The following is an 18,252-nucleotide window of genomic DNA, read 5'->3' as shown; positions in this document are numbered from 1 at the left end:
TATTACCAAAAACTGCCCATGTATGTCACGTACACAAAAGGTGGGACAAATCCGACCCTGTTAATGATGCCCTATCAGTGTACTGCTGATCACCAGCAAAGAATTGAAAGGAGTCACTGACAATACGATCAAGTGTGACTTAGGAATAACCTGCTCAATTACACTCACTTTGGGTTCCACCAGGCCCATTTGACCCCTGCCTCATTACAGCTTAGGTCCAAACATGGGCTAAAAGATCAGGTGCGAACAATATCAAGGCTGCATTTGATCAAGTGTGGTTCAAGGACCACTAACAAGAAGTATTAACATCACTGAATCTCCCAGCCTAGAGGTTACCTTTGACCAGAAACTGAACCAGACCAGTTGTTTAAATACTGCAGCTACAGAAACAGCCTGGGAATTCTGCAATAAGTAAGTCACCTCCTATCCCCCAATGTCTGTCCACCATCTACAACGCACATGTCAAGCAAGTAACAACATCTTCCCCATTGCCTGGAGGAGATCAGTGCCAATAAATATACAAGAAATTCAGCATCATCCAAGACAAAGCAGCCCAGTTGATTGGCACCTCAACCACCACCTTCCACATTTACTTCATTTGCCACCAACGCACATGGGCAGCAGTGTATACCAGCTAAAAATGCACTGCAGCAATTCATTAAGGTTCCTGAGACAGCACCTTTAATACGGACAACCCCTACTACGTAGAAGGACAAGGGCAGGCAGATACATGGCAGCATCAATACCTGCAAAATCCCTGCCTAGCACACACCAACCTGACTTGGATCTATATTGTTATTTTCACACAGTTAGCAAGTCAAATCTTGTAACACTCTTCCTCAGACCATTGTGCATGTCCCACATCCCAAGGACAACAGCAGTTCAAGAAGACAGCTCATCACCATCTTCTCCAAGGCAAATGGCAATGGATAATCAATTCTGGCTGAGCCTGTGATACCCAAATCGATGAAAGAATAATGAAAAGAAACACAAGTAGATATATATGTCTTTCGAACAATATACTTAGATTCAACTTCACCCATTCCACCAAGGCACCTGTCTACATGTCAATTCTTACCATGTGATAGCCAATTTAATATTAATTGTGTCAAAACACAGCACATGGAAGCAGCCGTAAGGAATAAACAATTCAATTGGTACAAAACCATCAGAGCTACCGAAATCTTAACCTAATCATTGAGAAATAAATACACAGCAAGATCTCGGAGGCTAATCTATCCCACAGTAATATTTCCCTAACATAGTCTCAAAATAATACTTATTTTAAAAGCATTCTCCCTTTCTTTCTCCCAGTACTGCCCATCCCAGATTTTGGTTAGGACAACAAGAATAACTGCAGATATTGATCAAGGTCACCTTGCAGATTGTCAGGAGGACAGTGTTACTGACTGCAACTAAAGAGGTGGAACATTCACCACCATTTCCCTCATTCAATTCCCTCAACATCTTCATTCCATTCTGTGCTGCTGGCCAGGGGGAAGGAGGATTGAAGATACACACATAAACAATACTAAATAACAACGATTATATACTGCACCAACAAATAATTCTTCATACAGGGTTTGGAATTCTTATTGTTTGTGTGTCTAAAATACAGGCAAATATTCATTCAGACTCAAAGATTAGGTGCACCTTTTAGGGGAAAGAGTAGTAGAAAAGGGAATTTGCATATGCCTTTATGAATACAGAAACATTTAAGATAAATTACATTGTGGACTATATCTTTCCAATGTTGGTACTGAACAGCTACTTCATTAAAAGACTGAAAAGTCGTAGGTCTTAGCATGAAGTACCAGATACACATATGAGTAAATTTAAGCATTATATTGCATGCTGTCAATATCAGATATATATTAATTGAAATTCCACTTTCAAAAAACTAGGAACACAACAGCTACTGAAGAGTTTAAACATATTTGCTGTACAGATGGACAGTTACATATTGAATTCATACCCCACTTTACATAATGATTATTGTTCATATCATGTGGCTTTGCACCAACATAAATTGCAGTTTGATCAATTCAGCCATCGTAATATGCCAAAGCAGGAGTGGTTCAAACCCAAAATATTTTAAAAATACTGAATGTATTCCATACCTGGGCCTCTTGGTTTGTGAATATTTGCTCATTAACTTCACATGCAACTAGCACTAACAGTTCCCACTCCATCTTCTGCGCTGGCATTCTTCAATTTGCTTAATCTATTTTTGCAGTTTTTCACTCTCGCTTTCTCTGTCTCCCTCCGTGGCATAGGAAAAATCGGTACTTCGGACCACTACCAGAACACAGCTTTGCTGATGCCTCTGAGCATTACCAATAATGTTATGAAACACAATAGAAAGAAATGAAAATACAAGCTTTTTAAAAATCAGCAAACGATGATCCTGCTTACAGCCAGCTCAGAACTGCACTCCATTTGCCTTCAGGAGATAAATGCAGGCAATGAAAACTGTACACAGGGATTTAGTCCTGCCAGTGACATCACTGTAGCACTGACCTGGCATGCTAATTAGCTCTCTTTTTGCAATATATACATGTTGTTCAGTTTATATACCAAGGAGATTATGAAAGCAACCAAGAAAATTAAAATCACATTAAATGTAGATTTCATAGAAATTGAACAATAAATATCCCACATTTGTAAATGCTTTCTGATAAATAAAGTGCACATAAACAATCCTGCTTCCACTAAATTTGGATTACATGCATGTGGTATCTCTGCAAAATCTTTTAAGGAGATTTGGAATTTCTGATGCCAATGCTTGGGTTTCTCACAAAATAATTTTCTCGGGTTCGGTGTGACAAACCCTTCTCTTACAAACAGAGTAAGCTCCTATTTAAGCAATATCTAGTGTTTGCTGTGAGCTCAGAGGTTGAACAAAGCATTCCTGTTACTTCATTTCAGCTTATAGATACATCAAATGCAAGGCAACAGAATAAATACTTCATCAAGAGAATGGCTTAGGCTATGATCCTCCTGACTGATTTATTGAACTTTAACCAGGTAAGTGAATAGTAACAAGTGCAAACAATAGATTTACAATACATATGGGCTTAAATGTTTCTTCTTGGGACACAGGAAACAACAGTCATTTCTGCATTAATACTCAATTGAAAACTGGACCTGAAGTAAAATCAAGGATTAATCTGACATTGAAGTTTAGTGCTGATCTATTACATTGTAAGGCTGATGACTTCAGAATGACTGATAAAATGGAACAATCAGCAAATTATGTTTTGATATCTTGAAAATAGGCCATAACAAAGGAAATTACAAATTTAATTTAGATGCCAATCAAAAAATGTACTGTAAACAGATCAACACAACACCTGTGTTTGAATTACATGGTTTAAACTCCAGTCTAGGAACAAATTACCCTGCTAAGCTCAACTGCCAATAATCCAATTTCTGCATTATAGAGAAGCCATTTTGAAAATAATCAGCTAGGAAAATACATTACACGTTATGCATCAGAAATCATTAGGTTTTGGGGCTGGTTCATATCAGAAAATGGATTACTTTACCTCATCGAACCTCTGAGTAGAAGTCACCCATAAACCTGCCAATAGCATAACTCACTTCAAAGAGAAATGCTTCACTCTGTCACACATAAAGTATCCAAGAAAATTTACAATTTACAAACATAAAAATGGCAGACAGACATGAGACAGTTGGTTCATCAACTTTATCCCATACCAAAATGATTCATTTTAACACCATGAGCCCTAATCTACTGCACCCGTCATTAATTTCTTTCGTGGGACAATACATATCATTGTCCCAAAGCCAATCTAAATGGAAGAAAATCTGCAAACCACCTCTGATGACAAATGATCATGAAGCTTCTAAGACAGTGCAGATATGTATATTCCACCTACTGCTAAAATATTATTGGGTGTCTGTCAGCCACAAATTAGGACCTTGGTCCTCTCTTGTTGTGAATGCTTGCTGTGAATTCACACTCATTATGCAAACCAGCAATTTGTTGCAAAGCCAAGTCTTTGATATAAGACAAAACATGCATACATTTAACCCAGTTCTATGCCTGTATAATCCTGATACACAAAGCCCTTTAACCTAATTACTTGAAGAAGCCCTTCCAATGTGCTTTCTGTTGTGGTTCATGCATAAACAATAGGAGTAATCTTACCTAACCCACTAAACAGGTAGATGTGGGTTACTGCCTAGTTTTAACTGTTCACTGTAGGGAACAGAGAGACGGGTGGTTGACTGGAAACCTATCAGCTTCCCAAAAGGTGGATTTGGTTCACATGAAATCCTCAGCAGCGATGAAGCCAATCGTATTAACTTACAAGTGTTTTCAAGAATCTAAGTATATCAAAGCCGTAACAGTTTTACTGCGAGATAATGGGAACTGCAGATGCTGGAGAATTCCAAGATAATAAAATGTGAGGCTGGATGAACACAGCAGGCCAAGCAGCATCTCTCTGATGAAGGGTCTAGGCCCGAAACGTCAGCTTTTGTGCTCCTGAGATGCTGCTTGGCCTGCTGTGTTCATCCAGCCTCACATTTTATTATCACAGTTTTACTGCGGATGGATTTAGCTGGCCCAAGGGGGATGGCGTCTATGAACTGGAGAATCCCATCAGGCAGACAGGGGGGACCTGGAAATATTTAGCTCCTCCAGGCACTTGAGTGGCCACTGTAAAGTCTTCCTTGGTATTCCGGATCTGGCAGCAGAAATCCTGTCGCTGAAAGCAGCCTGCCAGTGCTGGTAACAACCACCAGAGCTCCTGGCAGCATAGGCAACTGGCAATGTACTGATCAGAGGTTTAGGATCATTGCAGGACCCTATGGTAGAGATGAGTGAAGCCAGAGTGGGAATCATGGGAGAGTGAAGGACAGGTGTATCAGGCAGAAAGGCTGGGGGTTACGGTCCCAGCTGACAGTAATATTTGAGCCAGCAGATCCCAAAGTGAAACCTGGCTTGACAGACTGTAAGTTTTTACTTTTGATTTCTTTTACCATTTATGGTAGCCACCAAACATATTCACAACAAACAGCCAACATATTTTTAACAAAGGAATGTTGAAGTTTATTAAATACAAAAGTGAAAAGTACAAGCCATTTTACGTTATAAAGAACTATTTGAAATGGTCTTTTAAGGTATCAGAAATAAAGATTCAACCCTTTTATCCTCAACAATGACCTTATGGATACTCAACCTCAGTGCAAGGTCACTCCATCTCCATTTCAAAGTTCCTGGTCCAGTTGACACAGAGTTAATTGGTTTCTGGAGCTTTCTTCAGAGTAAAAACTAAGTTTTGAACCTTTCTATTTTTGGAGTGTCAGCTTTGTCAAGTTTCATGGAAGGTTTTTCTCCATGAAGCTTAGCAAGATTTTTCACCATATATTACCAAACCTACCTCAGTAACTACCCACCCCGCCTCTATGATGCCCCTTGCCCTTAATTCTAGCTCCGTTCTCCCATTTGCTGCTGCCAGGGTATGGTTGGAGTAGACTGGCATTCCTGGCATTTGTACCTTCTTTAAAAGCCCACTGTGCAACCAGACAAGCACTATCAGTCTGGAGCTGCCTTGCTGTGATATTTGTCCCAGACACGGAAGATAAGGAAAATTGGCACCCTATTTTGTGGGAAGGGTCCTGTTGGTTCTAATGGAGCAGCATAGAAGCAGAATCTCCACTACCCCAAAGACCAATAGTGCAGGCTATGGCACCAGACCTTGCCAGTCTAGTTCAAAGTTGCCAACTGAGTCAGTGTGGTCTCAGCCATCTGGAAGAATGCCCAGCACTGCAGGAAAAAGGTCAATATCCTTCTGTACTCTGCCACAGACAGTGCTACGAGCTTCTCTCCTAATTTCTCACATTCATTCTATCTCTGCTATTATAGCCAGCTCCCACCAAAGCTCATGCTCTACTACTCATGCACATTACATCTACCTCACTCGCTGTCACTCACCCCAATCTCTAATACCACTAACCCTACATGGCCTCTGCACTGCCTACTTACTCACCCAGACACCTCCACCTGCATCAAAAATAACAGCTGTGGCACCAATTTTAACCTAATACCTGCCTCTCTCTGTCCTTCCAGGATGGTAACAGACCACAGTAGGGCAGAAAGAAAAAAAGTGGGTACTGGTTTGCTTGACATTTGTCTCCTCACCCTTTTGCATAGAAATTTCTGACTCTGACTGTTCTGAATGCCAAGAAACTGTGTACAAGCCCCTGGGTCTCTGTTGAAACTGGCCATTCATTTACAGTTCTAGGACTCCCTGACTGATGGCTCTCTTCCTTGACTTGCCTGAGAACTACTGAAAACCATAACAAGTTTCCTGGCTTTGTATCAGTACTAAATACAAGGTAATACAGCGATATTGTGAGTTTGATATCTGTAGCTGAGGTGCAGGTTGCAAAAAGACAAGGTAAATCAGGGATGCTGTGAGCATACAGGTAGGTGTATGTCCCTGAGCACAAAGTCTCCTTGCTGCAGCATTGCAATGATAGATCCTATTGTATCCCAAGGGACAGCACTGATGTACAGGAGCATACCTCAAGTGGTTCAGAGCTGTGCCATGGAGGTTCTTGGACGCGTATTCGAGGCTGGTATATGTTGGATAATGTGATATATACAGTTAATAAAGTCACAAACAAACAATAATCCCACTTAATAGACAATACATTGCTGCCTAATAAGATGCTCACTTCCAAACTGGAACTTAATTAGAAGGTGCAGTGAGTTGCTCCCAACATTGACATAGGCCTCGCTAGATCTCCCTAATTCAGTCATGTCATTTAGGCCCCGAAAATATTCTGCCCATGGTTTTACTATTCCTTCAGTTTCTTGCAGTTCTCTGCTTCTGAAGTTTTCTTCTAAGCTGCTGTTTCCCTAGCCCTGGACTTCTGGACACTGCTAACCTGCTTTTTCATTCTGACTGAATTTGTGCACACTTGCCTTTCTAAATGAACTCGTTTCTGTGTCTCAGTGTCATAGAACACCTTGTTGTTCGGCGACAGTCCGTGTTTTCCCTTCTTTTCCCCTTGTTTCAAATACATAGAACTGTTTACTTCAAGCTTTATTCCAAGGTTGGAGCCCTCATTCGAAAAGCATTCAACAAACTCCAGACCTCCCAGGATTACTCACAAAACAACTAAAATGAAACAGATACTATGCCTTTCCCTGAACACTCCTATAACGCAGATATATAAATCAAATTTAAAGCCATAAACATATATTATTTGAGATAATGGGAACTGCAGATGCTGGAGATTCCAAGATAATAAAATGTGAGGCTGGATGAACACAGCAGGCCAAGCAGCATCTCAGGAGCACAAAAGCTGACGTTTCGGGCCTAGACCCTTCATCAGAGAGGGGGATTTCCAGTTCCCTCCCCCCATCCCCCTCTCTGATGAAGGGTCTAGGCCCGAAACGTCAGCTTTTGTGCTCCTGAGATGCTGCTTGGCCTGCTGTGTTCATCCAGCCTCACATTTTATTAACATATATTATTTCTCCACTTTAGAATCTAGGTTCCTAAAATAACAAGAACATATTAGGAATCTTCATCACAAGACAACAGGGGTGATGTTCAGTGTCACCAATTCCTGAATCATCAGTGAATCATCAGAGCTCAGGGACAATTGGCGTCAACTGGTCATTAATGAGTTTACCTTGCTACTGGTGGCTGAAAATCCTCTCTCAGTCCCTTCCTCCCTTTGACTTAATATGGAAATGACCAAGAGTCTGATCTGGTACTTCTCTGGAAATTAAGTGGTCATAACTATCACACCATGTGCATTAAATTCAGCCTCCTATCGAGAAATTTGACAAATTTTTGATGAAAGGGATGAAAAACAAGCAATATTAGATGGGTTGCATGATTAACCTTTCTTACTGTTTGTACTGTACTGAAGTGTTAATCTACATTGTGTGCTGAAGTCTCTGGAGTAGGCTTCAATGCATGACCTTCCGTCTTAAAGACATGAAAGCTGCTGCCAAACTGACGGCTATGCAGCAACTTATTAATTGCTTGTTATAAAGCCATTATACATTACATAATTTCATTACCAATACTACTACATGCCTCAAAGAACTCTTACTAATTTTGTCAAATCTATCTAGTCTTTCACCAATCTGTACTGGCTAGCCTTAATTAGTTATAAGTCATGTCTTTCCTGGGAGCATTAATTTGATCCTGTATTATGATCCCTAGGATCTTATACCATTGCTAAGTTGGTATAATAACTTAGATTATCCACTTTCATTCTCTAAACAGAAAACCTGCATGAGTATTTATAATGAAGGCTCAATGTTTGATCGCTGAAGTTTTTCTGACTTAGACTAAACCTAAAGCCTGGAAGTTTGTAATGATAGAGAGTCTCTTCATCTTTGTTAATTTGACAGAAGAGGCCAATAATTGCAAGTCCTGTCTTTGAACATTACATCTATCAGATTTGCTTTTATTTATTTATTGCCGTATGTATCTTGTTACAAAAATATTGTATGAAGTGTTGTATAGTGTCACCACTCTCCGGCACCGTCTTAAAACACAGAAAAATAAACCAAAAGATAGAATATAAAGCCTGAAAAATGAAAAACATAAATTAAAAAATGTGTCCAACTCTACTGTCCTTCATGTTAAGTGCTTGGTCATGGGCAATGGGTCTGGTGGCCAGACATGAGTTCCCTTCGCTGTGCTGGCATCGCTAGAACAAAAGTCACCACTCTTTAGTGCCATGTCACCTCCACCGACACCTGGCCACTGAGTCCTTGCTGGACTTCATCAATACAGATGCCAATGATGCCACTCAGTACCACACTAACCCAAATTCAACTCCACCGCTGCCAAGAGTCTGCTCTGGGCCTACCTTGCCGTGGAGCTGTTGCTGCTGCCACTGGGCCAAACCTTGCCTTTGCTGTAGCCTCCTTGAATCTGCAGTTGCAACTGTGGCCAGGAAGCCAGCATTACCTCTGCTGCAGCAGCCGTGAGTCAGTGCTGGGACCCCTTCGATCATGCCGAAACCGCTGGGAACCCGAACACCCCTCCAACATTGCTGCCGCAAGTCTGTGCTGCATTGGGCCTACTCGCTGCCACTGTGACTGAGCTCTTTACCGAGAGGTTACATTTAACAGATCAAGAACGAAACAGGAGAGAAAAAAAGAAATGAAAAGAAATACGGATGAAACCCAGGGCTCAGAAGCCCATAAGCCACTGCTATCTTATTAGAAGTGAAGAATTTTGTAGGGGTGAGTTACGCATGTATTTTTAAGAAACAGCTGCCCTCTTAAATTAACAACACCCATCTTCATATGCCTGTTGGCGACCCAAATGTGTGAAACATGACCTGTCCAGATTAGACCTGGAAAAATCAGATCTGAACTTTGCAGATTTATTTGAATAGTCAAGGTATCTATATGGTAAGATAAGTTATCACTTTGACTGCAGTGCCAGGACACCTTTGGGAGTCAGGTATCTTATGGTACAGGCCAAGCAAACATTGAATTGATAAACGTAGACATGATTGTGTAAAATTGTGGAACTCATTGGCACTATGAAACACATAAATGCTGTCAAAATCATCAAGAGGAACTGTCGAAGGGAGCTGTCAAGCAAATTGTTTGCCCTTAAAACTTTACCTGCCTTTTCATTCCTGAGGACTATTATTTCTAGATTAGTGCCACATCACTAATTTCAGTGTTTAATTATCACAGTATTATGGTATATATTTGTGGTTTGGCTGACAGTTCCAAGCAGTTATAAATCCTTTGAAGTGGGACTTTGAATTCTAACACTTGTTTTATAAGGAACCATACAGTTGAAAGAGGGTTTTGTGATTGTAAGGGATTACAAAGTTAAAGGCATGTAGATGCAATAAATAGGTTTGTATGAATGAGTGTTTTTTTCTCTTTTGTAAAGTTAAAGTCTACAATAGAAGCTTTGTTTTGTTTCATTTCAGCATGGGTCTCAAGATGTGTCCATGACAGATACACTTTGTACTGGCATGCCCGTTATAAGAGCAAAAGATGGTGGGTGGGGTCAGGGGTTAGCACAAGGGCTATAAAAGGTCATGGACATGGCCATAGCCTGACATAAGGAAGGTGTGGAATAAGGGAGGAGTGGGGGGTTGTGTGCTGGAAGGCTGTTTTAGCTTTATTGCCTTTTTTCAAAAAAGTTGAACACAGTGCCAGAGAATTAAGGTAGCCCTTCTGCCCACACCACGTCTGCACCTGTTCTGTACACTGGAAACCATATTTGCAACTTCTGGAGCACTTTCTCCAAGGTTGGGTTTGTGGAGGCAGAACTGTCCTGTCTCTAAGACAAGGTCTAAGACTCCAAGAGGCAAAGACAATGAAAAAACAGACAAAGAAATAAAAACAAAGTTTCATGAGGGATGAACATTTGGTTTTCCAGGTTTAAAGCACTTTACAATAAACTGCATAATCTAACTTACTGATGAACACAGAGTCAGAGAAATGTACAGCACAGAAACAGACCTTTTGGTCCAACTTGTCCATGCCGACAAGATATCCCAAATTAAACTCGTCCCATTTGCCAGCATTTGGCCCACATCCCTCTAAATCACTCCCATTCATACACCCATCACCAGGACTGCACTTTCGGGTTAATTATCATTGTCAAGAGTAACCAATGAGTCAAATTAGTTTTCAACAAGTAGTTTAAAATAGCTTACCAAGTCATACCTTTGATCTTGCAGCAATATTAACATTGACAGTTGGTCCTAGCATTGTTCCAGACAGTACCTTTACCAAGTAGGCCACTGTGAAATTTTGATTTTCAGGTCAACAATCTCGTCCTATTTTTTTTCTTCCTCTGGGCTGAATCCATATTAATCTCCCTGTTAGAAGTCTGACTCATTGGAAACTTTTTAAAGGTAGGTGGTGTTGAAAATGTTCACACAAATTTAAAATTCCAGCAGTACATATGCATCTTTTTAAAAGCTGTAGGAATATTTATAAATTGACTAATTAAGGGAAAAATAGTGGAGACTGCAGATTTTGAGGGAATGGTACATGTAGGGAAGTAGAGTATGGAGATCCTCCAAAGGCAATCTCAGGATTTGGCTGAAATAAACCGAACCAAAGAACTGAATTTCCACTGTACCTTTCATAATTATACCCAATTGCACATTCCAGATCAACAGTGCATACATATTGAGCAGAACACCACATGATTTAGTAGATGACACTGGGTTGAAACGTCTAGTGCCAGTTATAGAGGGAGGAAAGTCTGGGAACAATTCTACCTAAATTGAGAAAGCATAAAATTAGCATCAGCAAAATCAGCACGTCGTTTTGCATCCCAGTAAATTGTTTATTTCTGCATGGACCTTATGCGGACTATGAATTTGCTATCATCCATTTTATACTGTTCATGAAAGATAAGCTTAGCTCCCATGAAATTGAAGTGGAAGGAGCAATTAGCAAATACTAACAGTGCCAAATCAAGGACCATAAGTGGCTATTAATTGGCGGCTTAAAGTCCTCAATTGGCAGCATGGTGGAAAGGCCAGCCATGGGTCTTCCAAGCATCAACTCCATCAAGATAGTGATGCACTCCCTATTTGCCATCCTTCTGCCTGATTTAAATTGCCCAGCCACCAGCAAACTCAACTCAAAACAAGGGTATTGATTCTACTCAAGGTCTTAAACCATTGTTTGTTTGGAAGCGGTGTTCTGAAATAATTATTGTCCAGCAACTGCAGTCAAGATTTTCAATTATTTCATTCAAAACAGAAGGCTACCCCACAAACTGCCTACCCCTTCAAAATATTCCTCAATGTACATTACTGCTCCTTGGATCCTGATGTTTGTTCACTCTGTGCATTTTGAACATCAAAACAAATTTTAAACCATATAATGTAATAAAAGCCAGCAGTAGAATCTGCAATATAATTTTATGATCAAGTCTTCTGAGGCAAAGGCTGATTAAAGTCAACAGCAAGATCATATCAGCAGCAGGAAGAGCTAGGACTGAAGATTAAAAGCCGAGGAGTAGAAAGATAGGCTTAAAAGTCTTTGCAGAACTGGTGCTAAAAAAAGCCAAATGCAATATGCAGGACATAATATCTCCAGAAATTAGTTGGAGCCCTGTCACAAGGTGACTGAACAGTAAGTTCAGGACTGCTGAAGACTGCAGAATTCTACCTGTTTGTTCCACACTCCTTTATTGCTGTTTGGGGAAGTTGATTCTCATTATTGCTGACATAATGGATGCTTTTTGGAAAGTATTCCATGTTCTGGTGCCATGGCCACGTGACTATGTTGCGCACTTTGCAGTCTGTTTTTGGAAGATGAGATGCTGCATATTTTAGATGAAATCTATATTTCTTTAAAAAAAATGCACCCATGGGGATTGGAATCAGTTCTCCAGAAGCACAGCTTTTGACAGTCAACCAGCAACAGCAGAATTAAATTGCTTATGATGCCAGAAGGGCAAACAGGCACAAGATAGGAAGATAAACAAGTGCACAGAAGTTTGGAAGGTGTGTCTGGGGCCTTGGGCAGTGAGAAGGGAGGAGGTTAATAGCAAGAGCTGCACCTTCTGCAATTGCATGGGAAAGTGCTGTAAGGTTTGAGGAGGTGCTGGGAGGTGAGCAGAAGTGGACAAGGGTGTCCCAGAAGGAACAGTCCGTGTGAGTGCTAACAAGAGAAGAGAGGGGAATGTGTGGCTACTGGCGGTGGTAGCCTGCTGGAGGTGGTGGGAATGGTAGCTTAACATCTTTAGGATGCGGAGACTAGGCGGGTGAAAAGTAAGGACTCCATTGGTGGTGCTTCCCTCTCATGTCCAGAATTGGAAGAATTGATTGAGTTTGATTCAAATTTCCACGCTGCTTTCACCTTGATCTGGCCCATTGCTGACTCCTTTCTTCCCTTCCTCACATTTTCAGGGATAGGCTAGGTACTGATATCCATTACAAACCCACGGTTATCCTGACTAAACATCCTCATACTCTGCTTCCTGTAAGGACTCCATTCCATTCTCCCAGTTTCTCTGTCTCCATTGCATCTGTTTTAATGATGCCATCTCCCACAGGGAGCCTTAAAAGTGTCCACCTTTTTTTCTCAACTGAGGATTCCCTGATACAGTGGTTAACGGGGCTATCAGACATATTTGACCATTTCCCACACTTCTGCCCTCATCCCTTCCCTCCCACAACACTGATAGTGTCACCCAGGTCCTCAATTTTCACTTCAGCCTCCAAAGGATCAAAAACAACCATTTCTGCCAAAACCATTCAGCATTTCACACCGACCTTTCCCTCTGAGACACTGTGGTCCACTCCTATTTCACTCCCAACATGACACCCACCCCTTCCACATCCCCATGGCATCTTCCTATGCAATTGCAGAAGGTGCAACACTTGCCTGTTTACCTCCTCCTTCCTCACTATCCAATGCCCCCAGACATGCCTTCCAGGTGAAGCAGCAATTGACCTGCCCTTCACTCAGTCTAGCCTACTGTCTTCGCTGCTCACAACGTGATCTTCTCTTCACTGGGGAGATATTACATAGACTAGGTGACCACCTTGTGGCACATCTATGTCTGACCCGGAGCTTCCAGTTGCCACTTTAACACCACCATATTCTCATGCCTAACATTTATATCTCAGCCTGCTACAGTGCTCCAGCAAAGCTCAATGCAAGGTAAACACCTCATCTCTCGCTACAGTCTTTAGGACTCAGCACCAAGTTTAACGATTTCAGAACACAACACCCTCCTCCATGTTCATTACCCATCTCCACACCCCAAGTCCTGTTTTGCATTGGTTGCTCACAGGACAGCCAACACATTTTCAACCATTTATATTTCTTGTTAGCACTCTACCCAGCATTTACCTCCCTCCTCATTTATCAGCAATCCCTTTATTTGCTTCTCCTTTTTTTCCCCTTTGTCTCTTGGCACTGTCTCCATTTATTCTATTCTGTCCCTATCTCATACCTCATCGTCAGTGCAAATATCACCGCTTCCTAGCAGCTTTCAGTTCTCATGAAAGGTTACTAGACTTGTAACATTAACTCTGATTTTCTCTCTCCACAGATGCGGCCAGACTTGCTGAGTTTCTTCAGCAATTCTGGTTTTGTTTCAGATTTCCAGTGTCTGCAGTTCTCTGTTTTATTTAAACAAAAATTTTACCATGCCAAGTACAGCTCCTGGGGAATGATGGAAACCGTTTTGCTAACCTGGCTTAGTCAACAGTACACCGTCTTCTTCGGAAGGTTTGAAAACAGTTGCAAAATACACTTCCAGATCTACCAATAGCTGTAAAAACGATTATGGCCCTCAATTTTTCATACCTGGCTGCTTCCAATCTAGTGCTATGAACAACTGTAGTTAGCAAGCTTGCTGTCTACAGATGAATCAAGATCGTACGTGTATTACTTATGAAAATAAATAATGTAGCTTTGATTTTAAGCCCTCTAGCACAGCGACAATAGGACATGTGTGTTTGTGTGCGAGGGGAGAAGTAGGGTAAATTATCAGCTCTCCTCTCCTTAGCAGCACAAGATAGCTTTGCTTCCATCTGGTGCCGTTTAATCTTTAACTTTCAAGTCCACTGTGTCTCTTCAAACAGACATTAAGGAACATTGGACTCAACAGCAGGAGAAGGCCATGTGGCCCTTTGAAACTCCTCCACCATTTTACCCTTTGCGTCTTGCCCAGCCCACACAGGACCTGAGATCACTGTTGTAGGCTTCAAGAAACAGATTGCCCTATGCTACTTATGTGAAGCTGTGAAGTTAAAATTTAGAGTCTTTTAAGCATGGTGGTCAATTCCCAATTCATTAAACTGTGGCTGTGCTAAAATATGCAGTGGAATGCATGCAAAATGGGCCATTAAATGAAATAATAATTCTGACCACCAGTTGTGAAATACAATTACAATCCATTTATATTTAAGTGGATACGAACTTAGAATGCTACTGAGCAAAGAACGATTTCTAAATGGGGTAATCTGTGACCTCTTTACAGCAGGGAAGCAACTACACTGGTAGTACAATAAAGGAGAACTTGAAACAGGCAGCTGTGATATGATTTTATGCATTATTGACTTTCGTTCCATTGGAGTCACCATTTAAAGCCATAGAAAAGATGAAGTCATCTAATTAAAGACTCAGAACCCCAGCATGATGGGTATTGAAAAAGTAAACCGTTCTGGACTTCTAGCATTAATTGTTGTAAAAAAAAGCTAAATGAATATTTCTATTACAAAGTGAGCTGAATAAATAAAGCATCAAATGGTCACTGTCTTGCAGCATGTGTTGCTGAAATCAAATGGTCAGGAGGTGCTCTGGTGCACATTAATCACATTAATCATTTAATAGGAACATTAATCATTAAATAGGAACACGGTGCTCAAGACAACAAGTAGAAAGCATCTGTAAAGAAGTTCAAGGAAAATACTCTCTGGAAGTTAATCTGTGATTGATCAATGTTTGAAAAAGCTTCTCCTGAAATAAGTATGTATCACAATGATAGAAATAAATTTACAGGTGGCAAATGTGAACGCAAACATGGTACCATTAATAATTATTTTATTATCAGCCATAAAATCTCAATCATCAATGTTGCAATTTTTTGGAAACTGGATAAGGAGGACAGAGTTCACAACCAACAGGGGTCAAATCTGATAGCTCCCAAAGTTGGGCCTGTTCTTTTACTTTCTTTGCTTTTTTCCTTCTTCCACACCCCTCATCTGCCCTCAGAACGAGGGGTGAATACCAGCAGGTGCTGGCAGCGAGTCCTGGAGTTCAAGCCAAGGGAGCGAACCAAACGACCATGTGAAGTTGTGAGCCCTAGAGCAGCGTGGGAAATGAACCAATACAGCACATGGGCTGTGAGCCCCGAATCACCGCGTGGGCTGTGAGCTTTGGAGCAGCGTGGGCTGCAAACCCTGGAACACCGCGTGGGCTGCGTGCCCTGAAACACCACATGGGCTGTGAGTCCCTGAAGACTGCGTGGGCTGCAAGCCCCAGAACACGTGGGCTGCGAGCCCTGGAGCAGCGCATGGGCTGTGAGCCCTAGAACACCGCGTGGGCTGTGAGCCCTAGAACACCGTGTGGGCTGCGAGTCCTGGAACACCACGTGGGATGTGAGCCCCGGAGCAGTGCGTGGGCTGCGAACCCCAGAGGACCATGTGGGCTGTGAGCCCTGGAACCTGTGAGCCTGGACCAGGGTGAGGAACAAGCTGGTACAGCCTGGGCTGCGAGCCCTGGAAACACAGCGTGAGGAATCCCAAATCCCAGAGTGGTGTGAGGGAGGCGAATCCCAGAAAAGCGCAACTTACCTTGTTGCTGCTGAGTACTGGGGAGGAGCAGACTGGAGGCTGATGTGATTTAGGATGGTTGTTAAACTTGGGTTGGCACCACATGCTACTGTTTGGAACTCTAACTGGTCTGTAATGTAAATCCTTACCTTTTCATCCTCTTGTATAACAACATTTCTTTTTACTCTGTAAGATTTGTACTTAGGTATTTGTACATAAGATGGCACCATTAAAAGGCAGCCATTGTAAAAACTTCACTGTACTCGTGTACTTCTCCACTGGGGTACAAAGGACAATAAAGGATATCCTATTCTATCCAATGGCTAGCTTACACAGTTTACCGCCTGAATGAACTTGTTAAAGGTAAGGTATAATCTGAAACTGCTGAGAAAACATCTGAAGACCTGGGGGAGAAAATGAAACATCCCAGGCCAGAATGCATTTCCCCAAGATTTTCAGATGCTGCTTTGCAGTGCTTTGTGCAGGAGCTAGACAGCAAGAAAGAGGTTCTTTTCCCTCTGTGGCTACAAAGCCCTCCAGACCTGTGCTAAAAAGGCAATAGGAACAGATGGACTGACAACAAATGGATTACAATAGTTCTAGGTGGCAGCTCACCACCATCTTCTCAAGGACAATGAAGGATGGGCAACAAATGCTGGCCCAACCAACAAAGGCGACATCCCATAGATGAGTTTTCAAAATGTTACTGTGATATACAATGCCAGTAAATGGATGTAGCGCCGCAATAAGACCTCACACACATGGTCAAGGGCAGCGAATGTATCCTACTAATTGTTCCACAAGCCTCATGTAATGCTGTATTCACCACAACCCCTTCTAATTATTTACCAACAACTTCTTGTCAACCACAACTCAAACCTCACACTCACAGATGTTGCCACATACTTGGATACTCAGCACTGCAAGCTGCATATTCCTCTCGCAGTTTGACTACTTCAAACTAATCATTAACTGAACCCTCTCTTTTGCAAGACAGGATGGCCCACAATATGGACTGTAACAGCAACTAACTGGTGGGGACTGGGTACAGCTCCTTGATGAGTCACATGGAGGAGATAGGTGTTGAGTAGATGTAAAACAAGAATCATGAAGTTACAGTCAATGGCATTTCTGAAATCAACAGTGAACGAACATTTTTGCGTAATGAATTCTCTAAAATCTCATTTGACCCTCATCCTGTTATCTGTTTTCATAAACAAACCACAGATGATGTAACCACATGCATCTTGCTTCCCCCCTCTAGCTGTCTTCCCTCATCCGAATCCTGCTTTCAGCATTTATACTTTCAGATTCTCAAGATCTACAGGCTGATCAGTCAGTGGTGTGGGAGGCTGGCAGCACAAAGTGGAGAATAACCTGAACACGAAGGAACATTGTCACTCGATCTGACAGCCCTGCAGCCAGCAGCTCAGACATTGGTCCTGCGTGAGCCCAAGAAGACAACGCAGAGGCAGGATTTATAAGTTATGAAATCACCAGGGCAAATATGATTGTGCAGGAGCTAGATGCCCAGAGGATGAAATTGCACTTAGATTTTGCTGCAGATGACTCAGATGAGGGGTCTGACAGAATAGCATGAAGGGGAAGAAAAAACATTGATCTATCAGAAATAGTATGGAGGTCAATGAAGTGCTTTTATTTCATCCTTGTTTTAAAGGATTGGTTTCTCAAAATATCTCTATATATTAAAGACACAATCTAACAACAGAGCAGATTATATGACACCAGCTCAAGAGAAACGGATGGCTAAAGCTGCAGAGCAGTGTGGATGATCTCAAGCTGGCTTTGTATTGTACATGATGTGACACTTAGCTGAAACCAACAAGAGACCACATACATTTTGAGAATCTGTTCTCAGCCATCTGCTTTATCCACTATGCAGTGTTACTGTAGTTTTGATAAATCATGAAATCATTTTGCCGAGGAATTCCAGTTTGAACT

The 18,252-nt window shown here is 41.6% G+C and overlaps 1 protein-coding gene across 3 annotated transcripts in view; it reads right to left on the bottom strand.

The window, feature by feature from the left end:
• Positions 1–18,252, bottom strand: part of LOC125465121 (calcipressin-3-like) — a 143,105-nt gene that overhangs the window by 81,783 nt on the left and 43,070 nt on the right. The window contains exon 1 of one of the 3 annotated variants that reach the window (XM_048558271.2): positions 2,121–2,484. The exons of the other annotated variants lie outside the window; for them this stretch is intronic. Coding sequence (XP_048414228.1) covers positions 2,121–2,207 — 87 coding nt within the window. The 5' untranslated portion in view covers positions 2,208–2,484. Of the gene's footprint in view, positions 1–2,120; positions 2,485–18,252 lie in introns of those variants that run through there. 3 annotated transcript variants of the gene reach the window in all.

This window comes from Stegostoma tigrinum, chromosome 24, assembly GCF_030684315.1.
Source record: "Stegostoma tigrinum isolate sSteTig4 chromosome 24, sSteTig4.hap1, whole genome shotgun sequence".
NCBI lineage: Eukaryota > Metazoa > Chordata > Chondrichthyes > Orectolobiformes > Stegostomatidae > Stegostoma > Stegostoma tigrinum.
Note: the sequence above shows the minus strand (reverse complement) of the source record. Positions and strands in the feature narration are given on the sequence as shown.